The sequence below is a fragment of the Mus musculus genome, chromosome 6 (genome assembly GCF_000001635.26).
Source record: "Mus musculus strain C57BL/6J chromosome 6, GRCm38.p6 C57BL/6J".
In the NCBI taxonomy this organism is placed as follows: Eukaryota; Metazoa; Chordata; class Mammalia; order Rodentia; family Muridae; genus Mus; species Mus musculus.
In genome coordinates, this window is record NC_000072.6 from 142614519 (window position 1) to 142632638 (window position 18120).

The 18120-nt window shown below is 42.5% G+C and overlaps 1 protein-coding gene and 1 long non-coding RNA gene across 11 annotated transcripts in view; one reads left to right on the forward strand and one right to left on the reverse strand.

Moving 5' to 3' along the window:
* Abcc9 (ATP-binding cassette, sub-family C (CFTR/MRP), member 9) overlaps window positions 1-18120 on the reverse strand; it is a 114905-nt gene that overhangs the window by 26657 nt on the left and 70128 nt on the right. For all 10 annotated transcript variants that reach the window (NM_021042.2, NM_001310143.1, NM_001044720.1 and 7 more), the window contains 5 exons: window positions 13905-14134; window positions 12955-13103; window positions 12671-12740; window positions 11419-11576; window positions 6165-6257 (listed from right to left, as the gene is read on the reverse strand). In NM_021042.2, coding sequence (NP_066379.2) covers window positions 6165-6257; window positions 11419-11576; window positions 12671-12740; window positions 12955-13103; window positions 13905-14134 — 700 coding nt within the window. The remainder of the gene's footprint in view (window positions 1-6164; window positions 6258-11418; window positions 11577-12670; window positions 12741-12954; window positions 13104-13904; window positions 14135-18120) is intronic.
* 5330439B14Rik (RIKEN cDNA 5330439B14 gene) lies at window positions 77-11944 on the forward strand. The gene is made up of 2 exons (NR_037679.1): window positions 77-412; window positions 10889-11944. It is a non-coding gene; the product is annotated as an RIKEN cDNA 5330439B14 gene (long non-coding RNA).

The following is an 18120-nucleotide window of genomic DNA, read 5'->3' on the forward strand; positions in this document are numbered from 1 at the left end:
ACAGAAAACAAAGACACCACAATGTTAGTCACCTAACAGGAGAATTAGAAAAAGCCAGTCACTGTTAACTACTGAATGGTTTGTAACAGAGTGACACATGGATGGGATGCGTGACAGGCGAGTGGACTCCAGAGTTGCTCTGCTGAGTTCTGGATAGAGTCCAAGAGGGCAAGTGTTTGCTCCATTTTCATGCTACAGCTATGAAAAGAAGCCATTGCGATGACAACTCTTCATTAAAAGTCACCACAGTATTGATGGATCCAATGTTGTGAGACTTGGCCTATGCCATCCGGGCTACAGAAATCACAGTATGTTCTACCTGTGTTTGAGGCATTTATTTCATTTTTCCAAATGATGTTGAGCTGGGCTGGATGAGAACCAATGGAGACAGAAAACCATACATTTACAACAGGTAAATATATCCCTTCAAATATATTCTTTTTCTTTGGCTCTTTTTTTTTTTAACCAAAGAAAGAAAGTAGGGTGCCAAGGAGCAGAAGATAGAGGGATCTTCTCACAGATGGCTGGCACAGCACAGGGTCTGTTTGCAGTGACCCTGTGAAAGCGAAGGAGATTTACTTTGGGTGATCTGAATAGAGACAGAGGGTGGGGAGAGGGAAGGGTCAAGCCAGGCTTCCCAGAGCACAGAAAAGATTGTCTTGGTATAGCTTTAGGGGTGAAGCTGGGTTTTGAGGGTGAACAAGGCACTGTAAATACTCTGAGTGGCATCAGAGAAAATCCTCCATCCTCTAGGGTTGGGAGATTTCTCACCCTAATAGTCGTGGTGATGGAGAGACATCAGATGTCCATGGGAAACTTAGGCTCATCCCTGTTGCTCAACATGATCAAACACAATTCTGTGTGGCTTACTTTACTAGCAGAACTAGCAATAACCTTCAACAAGCGTATGTCCTGTGTGAGCACGTCTCACCCTATACTTCCAACCCCTTGCACTACCATGTACAATGAATATATGCCATAGAAAGTTTGTTTTAAAAGTTAAGAAGACCCTTAAGCACTTGAACATCCTGGGTATGATTTCACACATACACACTAAAAAGAAAAAGAAACATATCTCTTCTACGTAACAAACATATCCTGACTTTGTAATCACTTTCCTTAAATAATAGACAAAACAGAGCTGACAAGCAACTGGTTTGAAAGTTGGTGCCATACCCAGCTGAGTTAGCTTCTTTCCTCCCTGTGGCCACAGCTGTTCTGACATAAGCCATCTATAGGTCATTTTGTAAGGAATTACTGACCCACTCACTAGTGAGCCCTACTTGCTAAAAGAATCCCCCCATTCCTGTAAAATCTTCCAGTAAAATTGCAAAACTTTTAAATAACTCATCACTTGTATCAAAGAACGAAGAAGTCCTGGGCGGGGTACATTTGGCCCACCATCAGAGTCCATACAGGCCAATATAAAGCAGATACTTGGTATCTCTCCAATCAATCTGACCATTCTAGTATGCCAAGCCAGAGAGATAATTTGGTGAGACAGCAGTGTCTGATCTACAACGATCAGAGTTTAGCAGTAAGAGCCAAACCATTACTTCAATTTGAGTTATGCAGCCTTGAACTAAATGCCACGTCCAGGGGGACCTATGTCAAAGAATGGCAACACCATGGCTTGGGACTGAACAGTCCAAGGAGCGTGTCTGTCTTCCACGTGACCTTAGGAGGGGTGACTATAGTGAGGAGCTAGAAGACAGAATGCCCTCTGAGGCCCTAGGATTCACAGCAACAGTGAGAACAAACTGTGGTCTTTGTAAGGCTCACATTTCCATGCTTGCCAGGAACGTGCCAGGTAGACTTGCTTGCTAGAGGAATATCGGCTATATTTGCATCTAAGCATCCTTTCTCCACAGCAAGGAAGACACTGTGCTAGGTTCTGGAGATATACAATGAACAAGATGTGTCTTTCTCAGGGTGGGAGAAATCTTGCTAGCTAGTGAGTCTGAGGCAGCCCAGGACCTTCTTTCATGAGTCTAAGAGCATAAAGGAGAGATTTACATTGGAGGATCTGAATAGAGAACCAGGAAGAGGGGGTGGGGAGAAGGCAAGGGCTAACCCTGGCTTCCTGGAGAACAGGGAAGACGTCTGGGAGTAGGTTTTATTTGGGGGAGGGGGCAGGTTTCTGGGGTGAACTAGTTATTGTAGGTACCCTAACAGGAAACAGGAGTGAGAAGATCCAGGGTTCTCCAGGATAGGTGTTCTCACCACCCCAGACAAATGCATCCAGTAGATCAGAGCTTGGGGTCCTGACAGTGTGCTCTGTCTGGGACCTGCTTCCCCCTGCTGAGCTGTGTCGTTTCTATCACTCCACATTTGTAGGGAACTGGCAACAGCCTGGAGCCGAGGGAGGAGGGCTGAAAGCGCAGGGAGCATTCCTCTGTTTCTGCTTGGCAAGAAACCTTCTGTTTTCCTAATGGAAACTTTGACACACTCAGCTTTTATCTTCTCATCCATATCCAGTCCATCTTCTGAACATTCTTAGACCTTTCTTCTGTCAGACACACACACACACACACACACACACACGCACACGCACACGCACACGCACACGCACACGCACACACACATGCACACGCACACACACACACACGCACACACACACACACAAATGAAGCAGTGGCAAAGGTCACTGACAACGTAGTCTAATTTAGATATTTTCCTTGTAAATTACTATAGGTTTCCTGCTATGTGTGAGTGTGCCCCAAGTGCAAAAGGAACATAAGGTCCACTCCAAGGAGGGCTTTCTGAAGGAGCTGGCCCAGGGGACTCTGAGTAGACGTAGGAAAGGAGCAGCTATGAGGAATCATGTGCTCAATTCTTTTGGAGTGTTTTTCTACGATCTATTTTAATTTTACTTATGTGTGTGTACATACTTAGGTGCACATGAGTGCAGTGCCCTGTGGATGACAGAAGAAGGCTTTAGATTAGAGGCTGTTGTGAGCCACTGGATGGGGTGCGAGAACCCCAATCCAGATCCTCTGGGAGAGCAGTGACAGATCTTAAGCACTGAACGTCTCTCGGGCCCTAAGAACAGACTTTATTCTTGATCATGAGTACCAACCCCGGTGATTCTAGAAACTTACCCACAGCAGGTAGGCCACTGTTGTCTTTTAAAAATACTTACTATGACTGAAAACACTATGGTTTATAATACTTAATTGACAAGATAATTTTAGATGGAAGTTAGAGAATCCTTGTCTGGCACAGCTATTATTCAAGCATAAAAGGTAAGGTGTAATATTCTGCTATTCTTACAGCTATCTAGAGCTTTTCTTAATGTACAATTAATTCAATTTTACCAATGTGTTTAGTGCAGGAGGAAAATTAAGAAGTTGAACCTTGCCCTGGTCTATTTTCTCCTTTTTTTTTTCTAAACCTTTCTCGGATTCTTCAATATGCTCTCCCTGACTCCTATCCTTGGCAGCTTCAAATGACCCATCCTTGGCAGTTTCAGATGACCCATGTTGTCCCACCGGGAAAAAGTGGAGGTTCTGAGGTGTTGAGTCCTGCTGTCCATCCCCAGCTTCCTGACCCCCCATACACACACACACACACACACACACACACACACACACACACACACACACACCCTCCATGCTTTCTCAGAAGCACACTGTACAAAATCCTACAGAAAAGCTGCCCCTCTGACCAGCCACATCCCTGTCAACATGCTACTGAAACCCGCTCCATCAACTTCCCGGATCCTGTCTACCCCTCGAATCTTCCCATCATCCATCAAACATCTCTAGCTCATTACTCTCTTTTAAAAAATAATGCCTTAATACACCCCTGGGGTAGAAATCATTTAACTCTCCCTACACCAGCAATTCTAATTAGTCCACCAGCTTCTGACTTCTGATTTTGCTACTCCTGAACCAATTCTGCTATTGTTAAGGTCATAAATAGCATTGTGGTTTCTATATCCAAAGGATACCTTTAACTTCTTTTATTTTTTTCTGTTTTTAACTACTGTTGTCCATTCAATTTTTTAACATTCTCACTATTGTGATACTTCCATCCATGTCCAAGTTGTACAGTGCCTTTCTGATACATGTCTTTACTGTTGTGAAATTCTCAGACTAAACGCAAAGTCTCCCCACAACCCTAAGCTTTTGCCTCCTTATGTGGTTTAGTTTCTCAACTGGTATGAATTCCTCTCCCTTCCTATGAAGACAAGGTCTTCCCTGAGAAGTGCGCTTAATGTTATTTCTTCACTGGAATCTTGGGAAGAGGAGGACCAGTCTGAATTAAGGTCCTTCTTGAGACTGTGCCTCAAACATGGCCTCCCGGCTTCTTCCTACCTTTAGCTTCAGTCACCCTGACTTATCATCGATGAGTCAATTGTTGTAATTAACATGGCTGTGGTTGTGTCAGTTTCCTGTTGAGACTCTTCAGTGACTCCACAACACAGAAAGAACAAAATCCAAGTTCCACACAGAGGAACTCCCTCCTTCCCTGTGAGCGCCAGCCTCCATGTTCTCAAGCTTCACTGTGATGACCTCCACCTTGGGATCATGTGACACTGGATTTGAGTTATACATAAAACAGAAATCTTCATGCTTTTTCCTCTGGACCCTCTGTCGCCTTTACCTTCCATCTCAACTAGAACTCATTTAAAGGTCCATTGTCCAACAAGTATCTCCATCTACTTTTGAAACAAGAGGCCACCCAACCCTCTGATACAGCTGTCTGTGTGGTACACCTCCATCGGTCTCACTATACTATCATCTTTATCCCTCAAACCCTCTCTCCCTTAGGACAGAGCCTACACCAAGCTCACTAAACAAATATAAAAAGCATTTCCCAAGTCAGGGTATATTAACAGTGAGAAGAAAACCCTGTTCTCTCAGAATTTGTATTCTAGTTGGAAGAGATTAAGTAATTAGCATGAACATATTTTAAATAAAACAGATATTTTTATGGGACATAAAATAAGATCACACACTGGCTAAAGTAAAGACTGACTTATAACTGGGATGGAAATAAACAGCCATGTGTATTCAATCTTTATTTATCTATAAGAATAGTACTCAGTTATATTATTATATACTACTCTAATAAATATTTCTTGTATAAACTAATTGGAAAGGACTAGCTTGGTAGCAAAAGTAATCTTCAATATGATGTTTTTGTTGATGGTCCCTGCCAAGTACTATTATACTATAAAGTTATGCCAATAACTGTATGTTCAATACCAATAATTAATGTTGAAATTCTCTGTAAGAGGCTTTGCATTCCATGTGGAGAAAACATGGTAGGATGTGAGGTATGAGTTGGGTAAATGAAACTCACATAGATTTAGGTAGAATTCTCATCATACATAATGTTTTCAAAGGTTGCTTCTTAATGATCCATTCTGTGAACCATTCCCATATTCTTAAAATAAACATCTTAGGTTGGACAAATCTCTGATCTAAATCAATACACATTTGTAATAGGGTGGAAAGAAGATGCAATGCTTTAAAATATCAGTTTTCTAGATCAAAGAAAATGGCCAGTAATACCACTTTTATGATCTAACTTGAACAGGAAGTACCTTGGTCCATGGAAGCTTAGTTATTGCTGCTTACAAACATAGAGAAACTTGGATTGTTTTCTTTCTTTCTCCTTCTTTCTTTCTTTCTTTCTTTCTTTCTTTCTTTCTTTCTTTCTTTCTTTCTTTCTTTCTTTCTTTCTTTCTTTCTTCCTTCCTTCCTTCCTTCCTTCCTTCCTTCCTTCCTTTCTTTCTTTCTTTTTCTTTCTTTTGTTGTATTTTTGAGATAGGCTTTCATGGACTCCAGGCTGGTTTTGAATGTTCTCTGTTCCCTAGGCTGGCCTTGAACTCTTGGTCCTCCTGTCAACAAATCCACCACCACAATCACCGAGTACTAAGATTGAAGGTGTGCACCACCATGCCTGGCTGGATTCATTATGTTAAGTGTTTTATTGGAAGCTTCAGCTAATTCCTTTCCACTGGGTCAATTCCTTCTGTACTCTTAAATTTTTCAGATGAACCCTAATCAATGATGTTCATTCTTATTCCTGCTATGTAGTTCACTATGAGCAACACAGTGTGCCTTCAAAAGGGTGTCCGTTAGTTGCATTTGTTGGTAGACACTTGTGAATGGATTTGCCCCTCGTTGGCAATCTGAACATGTGTTACTCACCTGAAGGCCCGGATAGTGGTGAGCCCTTCAGCTGTTTCTGAGAAGTGACAAAGCAGGGGGAGCTGGGTGCTGTCGTCAAGTTCCTGGAGATCCCTAGAACAAAGACAATGGTATTGTGTCACTTCCCTCCAGGCTCTGAGACCATGGAACTTGCAAGGTTCTCAGACTCCAGTGTTTGCTCTTGTCATTCATTCATTTGAACTCCGCCTCTTATTTATTTCCCATAAGTCCTCATTCTTAAAACCTTGAACTTCTAGAGGTACCACCATACCTGATCTTAGCTGTACTACAGATCAATAGTAAATAAAACCATATGGCATTGGTATAAAGACAGACAGGTTGATCAATGCCCCCAAAATGAAGATCCAGAAGTAAACCCACACACCTTTGGACACTTGATTTTTTGACAAAAAATACCAAACTATACAATGGAAAAAAGAAAGGATCTTCAACACAGGGTGCTGGTCTAACTGAATGTCTGCATATACATGGATGCAAATAGATCCATATCTATCACCATGAACAAAACTCAAGTCCAAATGGATCAAAGACCTCAACATAAAACTAGATCACTGAACCTGATAGAGGAGAAAGTGGGGAATAACCTTGAACGCATTGGCACAGGAGACAACTTGGTGAACAAAACACCAACAGCTCAGGCACCTAGATCAACAATGAATAAGTGAGATCTCAATGAACTGAAAAGCTTTTGTAAGTCAGAGGACTCCATCAATAAGAAAAAAAATGGCAGCCTACAGAATGGGAACGATCTTTGCCAACCCTATATCTGACAGAGGGCTGATATCTAAAATATTTTGGGTTCTTTATAGAACTCAGGAAGTTAGACGTCAACAAACCAAATTTTAAAATGGAGTACAGAGCCAAACAGAGAATTATCATCAAAGAAATCTCTAATGGCCAAGAAGCACTTAAAGAAAGAGTCAACATTCCCAGTCATCAGGGAAATGCAAATCAAAATGACTCAGATTCCATCTTACCCCCTCCAGAATGGCTAAGATTAAAACAAAAACACAAAACTCAAGGGATAGATCATGCTGTCGAGGATGTGGATAAAAGGGACCACTCCTTCATTGCAGGTGGGAGTGAAAACTTGTACAACCACTTTGGAAATCAATTTGGCAGTTTCTTAGAAAATTGGGGATAGTTCTACCTCAAGTCCCAGTTATCCCACTTCTGGGAATATACCCAAAATTTGCTCTACCATATCACAAGGACACTTGCTCAACTGTGTTTATAGCAGCTTTATTGGACAGGAACTGGAAATAACCTAGAATGTCTCTCAACCGAAGAATGGATAAAGAAAATGTGGTACATTTACACAATGGAATATTACTCAGCTATTAAAACAATGACATCATGAAATTTCTAGGCAAATGGATGGAACAAGAAAATATTATCCTGAGTGAGTTAACCCAGACCCAGAAAGATAAACATGGTATGCACTCACTTATAAGTGGTTATTAGCCATAAAATACAGGATAAGCATAATACAATGTTGAGTGTTACAGGAAAAGTGTTAAAAGTAAAATATGAATATAAATCACTATTGAAATGACCTTGATTTGGAATGGATGACCAGGTGGAAAAGAATTGTTGGAAGGGCGTGGTCTTGCTATCGTTTGGGGAGGGCTGTTGGCTTTTGAGAAGGTGTCTCTCTCTGTCACCCTCACCCTAATCTTCCTGTCTCCACCTCCCAAGTGCTAGCCTTACAAGCATGAGCGACTGTACCTCACCCAATGAGATAACAGCCTTTTAAGTGTAGGGGACCGGAGGAGAGTCTTAAAAGAATGATTGCTGTCACTGAACAGAAGAAGTAAAATAAGAGCCAAGCCTCAGTGGATGGTATGAAGAATGGGAAAATGGTTGAGAGGGGAAGAGCAGTTAGGATCGCCTTGGGGGGGGGGTGTCTCTAAAGTTCTGAATTCATAAGACGCTAATCTACTTAACACAGAGGGTGGGAAGCAATGGCAGGAAGATGGCTGCCAGAGGAGCGTCATGGGCTGCAGTGATACTGAAGTTGTACTGAAAGTCATGTAGCAGCTTCCAGCACATTGGACTTTGCAAAATCACTGAAGTTCACCAGTGTTGAAGGACACACAGAGAGAAGATATCAGAGGGGGAGATGCAGCCATGGGTTCGGCTCTAGCCACTGTGACTTGAATCCCTGCCTCTGAGGAACTTCAACAGTTCCCCCAAGGAACTAATGCCCACATTAGTATACACATATTATACACATCTGCACAACCTACTTAAAAACAGAAATACCTCAATCTGTCCAATGTAACCCTTTTCACAAAGCTGTGTGTTCATGAATTTTTCTTTTAAAATTAGTTTATTTCTTGACTGATTGGTTGATTTACTGACTGATAAGATGTCACTGTGAATCCCAGGATGACTTCAAATTTGCAGTGACTTTCCTGACTCAGCCTCCCAACTGTCATAAAGACAGAAGTTCACAGTCATAGCCAGGTTAACGACTTTTCTGTAAGTCATATAAGCTTGCCTTTCTAGATGATAAGACTGAGATAAACCAATTATTTGAAAGCATTTCCCTTTCCCTTCCCACTTTCTGCCCTCTGAGGTCACGGAGGGAGATTGGGAGGGTAAGAGAGGTAGCCCTTCCATTGACCTGCGAGCATCAAGTGAACTGGTAAATGCTGTTACACACCATAAAGTGTGGAGGCCAATCTTGACCATCTGTGTAGTCCCACAAACAAGCGCAATGTCTTTCCCTTCTGAGTTTCTGAGATGGACTTGACTCACTTCACAAAGGGCAGACGGGGGAGGAGGCTCGGAGGAAGGTGGAGAGGACAGTGAAAGACTGTGAGGCGCTTCCTAGGTTTAAACTTTAAACATAAACAGGTGGTTATTGGCCCAGCTGACAGCAACAACAGATGGCCGCTCACTGAGGTCAGAGCTGAAGAAAATGCCACTAAGGAGCCTGTCTGTTTACAGAACTGTCATGTGTGAGCTCAGAAGGTGATGAAACAACCCAATCTGCGTTCTTGTAGGAAGGAAGCAGACAGCTAAACACCCATTAGACCTGTGACTTAGACATTCAAAAGGTCACATTACTGCCACCAGGATCCCCCACTTCAATTCTCCTCAAGACATAGAAAACAGTCTCTTCAGCAGCAGGAGCAAGATCCTTGTGCCTGTACGGCTTCTAGTCACTGGGTTGTCATCCCAACTCTCAGATGAGAACGGTGGACAGGATGGCTGTTAAATCTCATATCAACCCTAATTCCTTTAATATATATATTTGTCATGTTACAATTGGTTCTTCTTTTTAAAATTCTATTTTGTGCCCCTTCCTCTTCACTAGCATAAAAAATAAAAATTCTTTATATAACATCGTTAAAAGACCATATTCTCCATTATAGCCACTACTCGTGTAGACCAATGAGTCTGACTGTGTTTCAGGAGCAAAGCTCACAGTTCACATTGGTAGTGGGTTAGAAATCTTTGCCTAACTCTTGCCACCCAGTTTATCTCAGTAATGGCAAAAAGATGTTCAAACAATCCTGTGTTGCAGTTAGATACAAAAGTTTCATATAAGTGTTGAGAGGCAAGGGCTGGTTACAAGTCAGCCAGCGGTCACCAACTGGGTCAGAAGCTCCTTGCTCTTCAGCACTGAGTGTTGGCACAAACACCAGAGGAAATGGGAGTGTGAATCCTTCACTGGTATGAAAGGAAGGAAGGGAGGGAGGGACAGAGGGAGGGAAGGAGGGAGGGAGAAAGGAGAGAAGGAAGGGAGGGAGGAAGGGAGGGAGGGAGGAAGAAAAGAAAGAAGGAAGGAAGGAAAAGGGAAGGAAGGAAAAAGGAAGGAAGGAAAGGAGGGAGGAAGGGAGGGAGGAAAGAGGAAGAAAGGAAAGAAGGAAGGGAAGGAGAGGGGAGGAAGAAAGTAAAGAAAGAAGGAAGGAAAGAAGGAAGGAGGGAGGGAGGGAAGGAGGGAAGGAGAAAGGAAAGAAGGAAGGGAGGGAGGAAGGAAGGAAAAAGAAAGGAAGGAAAGAAGGGAGGGAGGGAGAGTGGGAGGAAGAAAGTAAAGAAAGAAGGAAAGAAAGAAGGAAGGAAAAGGGAAAAAAGGAAGGAAGGAAAGATGAAAGGAAAGAAGGATGGAAGGAAGGAAAGAAGGGAGGGAGGGAAGTTGGCCAGATAGATTCTGAGGAAGAAAACCCGCTCAAATATCTCCAGTATGTGAAGGACTCACAGCCCTGGGGGAGAGATAATACGGAGCGATGTGAAGTTCTGTATGCCCCAGGACCTCTCTAGCGCGTCTCCCCTTTGTCCTCCCTCCTCCTGTGTGAATTCATCTTCCCTGCACTCCAGTCATGTGAAATGTGCTCAGTGTGCTAGGCAAACACACTAACCTTCCATTCTAGCCTAGTCTGAATGTTAAGGTTACTTCTGATATGGCTTTATCTTAACGAGTGATGGGTTTCAGCGAGAGCAGCTGTGTATCGTCCACCACAAGGCAACACAGCTATCCGTTACACAGCAAGCGTTTGTTGAGTACTGACACAGAGTCCCCACAAAAAGAAAGCTCGTCGTATTCTTTAGAAAAGCCCAAACTCAAACTTTCAAGTTTACAAATGCTGACACTGTACTGACCATTAACCGCTTAAATTCTTGGGGAACCATAACTCCTACATTAACAGAAAATCTAAAATTAATGATGACCCTTTGTTTATTTGCATTATCAGGTAGATGGAAATTTCTGTGAGCCCATGTCTCCAGTGTCTTAAAGTGATGGCGTGCCTTGCAAGACACTCAAGATCATCCAACTACATAGTCATGGATAATTTATCTCCTCGTCTGTCACCTTCTACTATTTCATACCCTTTGTTTGAAGGATTTTGTGATTTTAACCCTTTTTTGTTCCTTGGGATATACTGCCTCTCAATTGCTCACTCTTCAGGACAATGTGAGTTTCCTGCCAATGTTAGATTCAGGAAAAGAACCAAAGAATGCAAGAGCTGGCACACCTGTGGGCTCACAACTCAAATGACAAATTCTTGACAAACCAAATGGCATGTCAACATGTGTCAACAGCATGTTCGCACGTGTCAAGGGCGAGGAAGAAGCAGTCACTTTTTGAAAGGATGGTGGTGAGACTCACATGGAAACATGAGGAGTTAGCAAAGCCAGTTGTCTTCTCCACAAAACTCTTCACCTTAAACACTAGAGCAGAAACAGTTCCCAATCATCAAATGTACAGAATAGTCTCACTTACTTAGAGGCAACCCGGAAGTATTTCTGGATGAAATAAAAGGCTACACCCAGGGGCGCAAGGGCGACGAGAAACACGGGTGTAGCATAGGAGATCATCCCAATAGCAGACAGGCAGAGCAGGGTGGAGCGCGTCAGCGACTCCAAGGTCGGAGGGATATGCTGTGGGGAGAGAGTACAAAGGACAATACATTTAGCTCATGTGCAATGTTCGTGGCAGTGTAATAACATTCATGTTTATATTAATGTTAAGTAATGGGAGCCACCACCAAAGCAAGCTGTAGGCCTGCTCACCGTAGACAATTGCACATGTGTCCACAGTTCAGCATCGACGTATCATTGACATGGTGTCCACCTGCTTGTCTCGGATACTATAGATAAATGCTTATACCAGAAGTTTGTTTGCTTTACGATGATCAAATATGGGTATTTTCCCATCTGTGTTTTCAAACATTCCTTTCGAATGGATATACACTGTTTAAAACTCATCTAGTCTTCCCACTATAAAATGTATAGATTATTTTTTCAGCAGTTTTTGTGTCCTTTGAGTATCTTTGATTGGATTACTTGCTAATTATAATTTTCCTTATTGAAGTTAGATGCTCTTTATATATTGTAGTGTTTACCTGATTTCTTTTACAATTTAAATTCACCTCTGGTGCTTCCAGCTCAATCAAAGTTTAAATTTTTTATACAGTTATTTCTGTTTATTCTTTTCTAATTTTTCCTAAGGTCTGTCTTACCTCAAAAGAACTTTTGCAGTTCTTGTTTCAAAAACTTCCTAGCCTTTAATTTCACCATGTTACAGCTTTTTATGGACATCTTTATTTGATAGGTAGTTGTTTCATATTTTATGTATAATTGTCTCAACATCTTTTATTTTAAAATCAATGATTCTCACAGACTTAAGAGCAATCTGAGAGCAATTGAAGACAATTCCTAATGTTAACCTCTAGCTAACACACATACACACATGCATACACACACACACACATGCACATACATACACATACACACAAGAGTGTGTATGGGCACTTACACGAACACTAATACTCACACAAGCACATACATACAACACACATGAACACACAGACAGAGATTTTATCCTAGAAATCATTTTTTATTATGATATGAGGTCAAATGGGCCCCAATTTAAATTTTAGCAATTCTCTACCCTTAAGAGTCATCTGTGTTCGATACTGTTTAGTTTACCTGAGGAATTTGCATCAGAACCTAGAAGAGACTCAAATCCTCACCTGGTCGATGATGTTCGTATCAGCAGAAAACCGATTGAGGATCAGCCCCAGCGGTGTGGTATCAAAGAACCTAAGCAGGGAACAGAGCAAAGAGTCCGTGGTGTGGACCACCGGGGCCAGACGCAGGCTGAAGGACAGTTAGAGTCTTAAAGATGAGGTTTCCACATTCATCATATCAATGACCAAATAGTTTCCTTTAAACTTCCACATTTTGTTTCTATTTTAAAATGCATATTTTTATTACAAATGCATAAGGGCGAGAAATACCCCCTCTCTCCCTTTACCTTATTGGCCCGAGAATTATCTTATTGAGGAGGTTGTGGTGGAGGTTCTTGGCGGCTGTGAGGCCCATCCATTCCACGGTGAGGGAGGTGACGAGGCAAAGGAAAATGCCTGCTCCACAGAGGATGCTGAACCCAGCCACATAGAAGGTCTAGGAAGAACCAGCCCAGGAAGATGGCATGAGACAACCTCCTAACTAGGGCTTCTCCCAACTGAGAAATGAAGCACTGACGTCAGAAAGACTCTTGGCATCCTTGTCTGGCTTGCGTTTAGAACGCTGAAGCCTGGTGGGTACCCAGGACAGGATCCCCCATCAGGTTAGTCCCTCGGGCCCAGAACTGCAGAATTCGTTTTTCTTCCCGACTGGGGGCAGACTCTTGGTTTTCTACCTGGTCAAGCTCATGCTTTGACCTTTATTACAGAATGACAGACACCTCAGTGTACCGATCCAGGATGAAAATAATCAGAGTGACAAGCATTTCCTTTATATGTGCTTAACATATTATGTAATAAGAGCATGCAGTGCATATAAGACAGAGGTATTGAACTCCTGAAATATGAATCTAAATGTTTCTATGAGAAGAATTGTAAAAGCAGGGCTGAGAAATGGCTCATCAATTAAGAGTGCTTGCTGCTCTTCCAGAGAACCCACACTGGGTGGTTGATGACTGCCTGCTCTGGCCTCCATGGGCATTGCATTCACATACACATACTTACATCACAGACACATAAAACATAATATTTAAATATGTGACAAATAAAAATAATGTAACCAAATATAAAGGGATAAAAACAGTAAGAGACATCACGTTTAACACTGTTGGTGGTTTCCCCAGTTTTAAGCCTTTCCCTGCTTCCTAACACACTGGACTTGCACCAGATGCCTCTGGCATTCTGGCTGTAAGTGCGGTCAGCAGAGGCCTCCCTGTCCACCATTTCTGAGTGCTCGTACCTGGTCAGCTTTTCCAGGATGGTTTATACTGTATTCGGATGTCCACGTAGCTAGCCAGTAGTCTATAGCCACAATCACCGAGTGCTTCAAAAGCTTGGAGAAGATCATGAGGAAGAGCAGAAAAAACCCTCCTGAAGTGAGGTACCACCAGCAGGTCTTCCAGGGCATCTTGGTCCTGAGCCTCATCACCGTTGACATGTTATCTTCCTCATCTTCCTCCTCTTCCTCCTCTGCATAGTCAGACACACAACGTTCCTCACGTAAGCTTCAGATGAGTGCCACAAGCAATTCTCGTTTCTAACAGGAATACAGGCTATCTCATTTAACTTTAGAGAACCAAGGGTGCTAGCCTTGGGCATCTTAAGTACTTTAAGCAGTGCACACTTCAATTATTTGGAAAAAATGGGTTGAAAATTGTCAGACATGGTGAGTTCCTCCTGTAATTCCAGCACTTGGGGGGGGGGAGGGGGCAGAAGTGGGATAATCAGGAGGCCAAGACCAGCCTCAGCTATAGGGTAAATGACGGTTCAAGTCTAGCCTAGGCTACATGAGATCCTGTCCAAAGAAAGAAAGGAAAGGAAAGGAGAGGAGGGGAGGGGAGGGGAGCAGAGGGCGGGGGAGGGGAGGGGGAGGGGAGGGGGAGGGGAGGGGGAGGGAAGGGGAGGGGAGGGGAGGGGGAGGGGAGGGGGAGGGGAGGGGGAGGGGAGGGGAGGGGAGGGGGAGGGGAGGGGAGGGGAGGGGGAGGGAAGGGGAGGGGAGGGGAGGGGAGGAGATGGGGGAAAGAGGAAAGAAGGGAGGGAGAAAAGGAAGGAGAGGTAAAGAGTGAATGGATGAACAAATAAGAAAATCCACATATAGGCCAGAAAGGCTGATTTCTAGACTGAACACGCAGACCAGACAGTTAACTTAGTGAAGAGACTGTGTTGCCAATAAAAACATGCTTCTGGCTTGCAAACATCTTTTTTTTTTTTTTAATCTATGTCTTTCTGAATTTGTAAGTCTGCACCAGGAGGAAAGCAGCTGCGGCATTCGTGTCTACTCTAGAATACACCCATCCATCACCAGATACAGTCATGCAGGAGAGTTGTCAAAATGGAACATTCCAGAGGGCACCGTCGGAGACCACAGGAGACCGTGGGCAGGTGCTCCTCTCAAATGCCCCTTAGAAACTCCACGACCAACTGGCCTGGGCATATTTTCCACAGCTATGGCAGGAAGGCTTTTGGTTTTCTTTTTGGTATAACATGGTTATTTGCATCGTCTAGAGACTGTGGGATCTCCTCTCTGCGCCTTCTCCAGAGGCAGTTTGTACCACACATGAGCAGAGTGTTCTCCACTACTGCAAGCTACAGGTACGAGCCTATTGTTTGGAAGGATGAACAATATGTCTTTTGTCTACAAATCATCAGACCAAAGGGACCCAGGGTAGATGTGAGGGCAAGACAGCCCATCACCAGCATTTCAGGCTCAACTGGATCCTGTAATGGACTGAGTCTTGGAGAAGCTTCTCTTTGTTTATGAAAGCTTTGGTTACATGGACTATGTCCTGTGTCTCATAAGTACCTCAAGTATGGGAACAGAAATGTGCGTAATGAAAGTGGTAGATCCTTAAAGACAACAAGCTGTCTCCCCAGGATGCACCTCCACCTCTATACCATATGAAAGCTCAGTTACTCACACCATCCAGCTGAAGACAACATATGTTCACTTTCTGTAGTCTGTCCATGCAAGGAGCTGGTCAACAGTCAGTAGAAATAATGCTTTAAGGCCCTCTTTCTTCTGTCTGCCCTACCTGGTGGCTTTAGAATGCTAGGACCAGGGACAGCAACCATCCAAGATGGTAGTGCATCCACAACTAAGTCACATTAACTCCCAACCATCCCCGCACCCCATAAGGTAAATACTGTTAATTCACACCTAAGAAGGATTTTAACCCAGCAAGCCCAGGGCAGAATCAGTTTCTGTGGTGATCAATTTTCTACTGCAATGAGTGAGTCTTAAGATAGCGGAGTATGACTCTACATTACAAAAAAAAAATAGAAGTAATTAAATAATTGGTTTAGAATTTCACAAGCCTGTGTTTCCTTTCAGAACAAACAACCTCAAAGAATTCAAATGAAAGAAGTCACCCTTTATCCATTGTTTTCTTGGTTATTGGTTTTGTTTTTGTTTTTCCCATGAACACTCACTGAGACTTCTGAAATATGCAGGTGGCACATTTGGTGCTTGCTACCTCCACATGCCCAGGTTCCCTGTCTCTTAGTTGGCCAGTAGAAAGGAGGAAATGGCAAATGGAAACGACATAGGAAATGAAGGATAAGGAATATCTTTACTCTGGGTCCTTAAATGATTTATTTAAAAACTTTCTTAGTGTCCCATGTCAAGACAATATAATGATTTTAGGTGATTTTTATCAAACTTTCAGTAAATCTTTTTTTCTTCTTCTTCCTCAGAACACAGTATTAGATGTGAAAAGCTGAAATGAAAACTTGGCTCTCTGTACTTTTTGGCTAATATCCACTTACCAGTGGCTACATTAAATGCTCAGGATATTTTCTAGTTCCATCCATTTGCCTGAAAAATTCATGATGTTCATACTTTTAATAGCTGAATTGTGTAAGCACACCACATTTTCTGCATCCATTCTTTAGTTGAGAGACATCTGGGTTGTGTTCAGGTTCTGGCTATTATGAATAAGGCTGCTATGAACATAGTAGAGCATGTGTCCTTGTGATATGGTGGAGCATCTTTTGGGTATATGCCAAGGAGTGATCATAGCTGGGTCTTCAGGTAGAACTATTTCCATTTTTCTGAGGAACCTCCAGATTGATTTCCAGGGTGGTTGTACCAGCTTGCAATCCCACTAAAAATGGAGGGGTGTTCTTCTTTCTCCACATCCTCGCCAGCATCTGCTGTCACCTGAGTTTTGATCTTAGCCATTCTGACCGGTGTGAGGTAGAATCTCAGGGTCACTTCTTTGAACATTTCTTTAAGTGTTTCTTGGCCATTTGGTATTCCTCTGTTGAGAATTCTTCGTTCGGGTCTGTATCCCATTTTTCAATTGGGTTATTTGGGGTTTTTTGGAGTCTAACTTCTTGAGTTTTTTTTTTCAAATATAATTTGGATATTAGCCCTCTGTCAGATGTAGAGTAGTGAAGAGCTTTTTCCAATCTGTAGGCTGTTGTTTTGATCTAGTGACAGTGTCCTTTGCCATAGAGCTTTTCAGTTTCATGAGGTCCCATTTATCAATTGTTGATCTTAGAGCCTGAGCCACTGGTGTTCTGTTCAGGAAATTTTCTCTTGTGCCAATGTGTTCAAGGCAATTTTCTACTTTTTTTCCTACTAGATTCAATGTATCCAGCTTTATATTGAGGTCCTTGATCCACTTGGACTTGAGTTTTGTGTGGGGCAACAAATATGGATCAATTTGCCTCCTTCTACATGCGGACTGACACTTAGATCAGCATCATTTGTTGAAGATGCTTTCTTTTTCCCACTGTATGGTTTTGGCTTCTGTGTCAAAAATCAAGTATCTGTAAATGTATGGGTTTATTTCTGAGCCAATTTAGTTCAGTTCAGTTCAGTTCAGTTCAGTTCAGTTCAGTTCAGTTCAGTTCAGTTCAGTTCAATTCAATTCAATTCAATTCAATTCATCTACCTGTCTGCCTCTGTACCATTACCATGCAGTTTTTATTATAATTGTTCTGTAGTACAGTTCAAGGTCAGGGACAGTGATTCTCCCAAAGTTCTTTTATTGTTCAGAATTGTTTGGCTCTCCTGGGATTTTTGTTTTTCCATGTGAAGTTGAGAATTGCTCTTTCAATGTCTGTAAAAAATAAAATGTGTTGGACTTTTGATGGGGATTGCATTGACTCTGTAGATTGCTTTTGGTAAGATGGCCATTTTCACTGTGTTAAACCTACCATGAGCATAGCTCTTTCCATCTTCTGAGGTCCTTGATTTTTTTTCTTCAGTTCTTGTCACACAGACCTTTTATTTGCTTGGTTAGAGTTACACCAAGATATTTTGTATTATTTGTGGCTACCGTGAAAGGTGTTGCTTCCCTAATTTCTTTTATCATTTGTATAAAGGAGGGTTACTGACTTCTCTGGGTTAACTTCATATCCAGCCACTTTGCTGAAGTTGTTTATCAGCTGTGGGAGTTCTCTAGTAGAATTTTGGGGGTCATCTATGCGTACTATCATACTATCTGCAA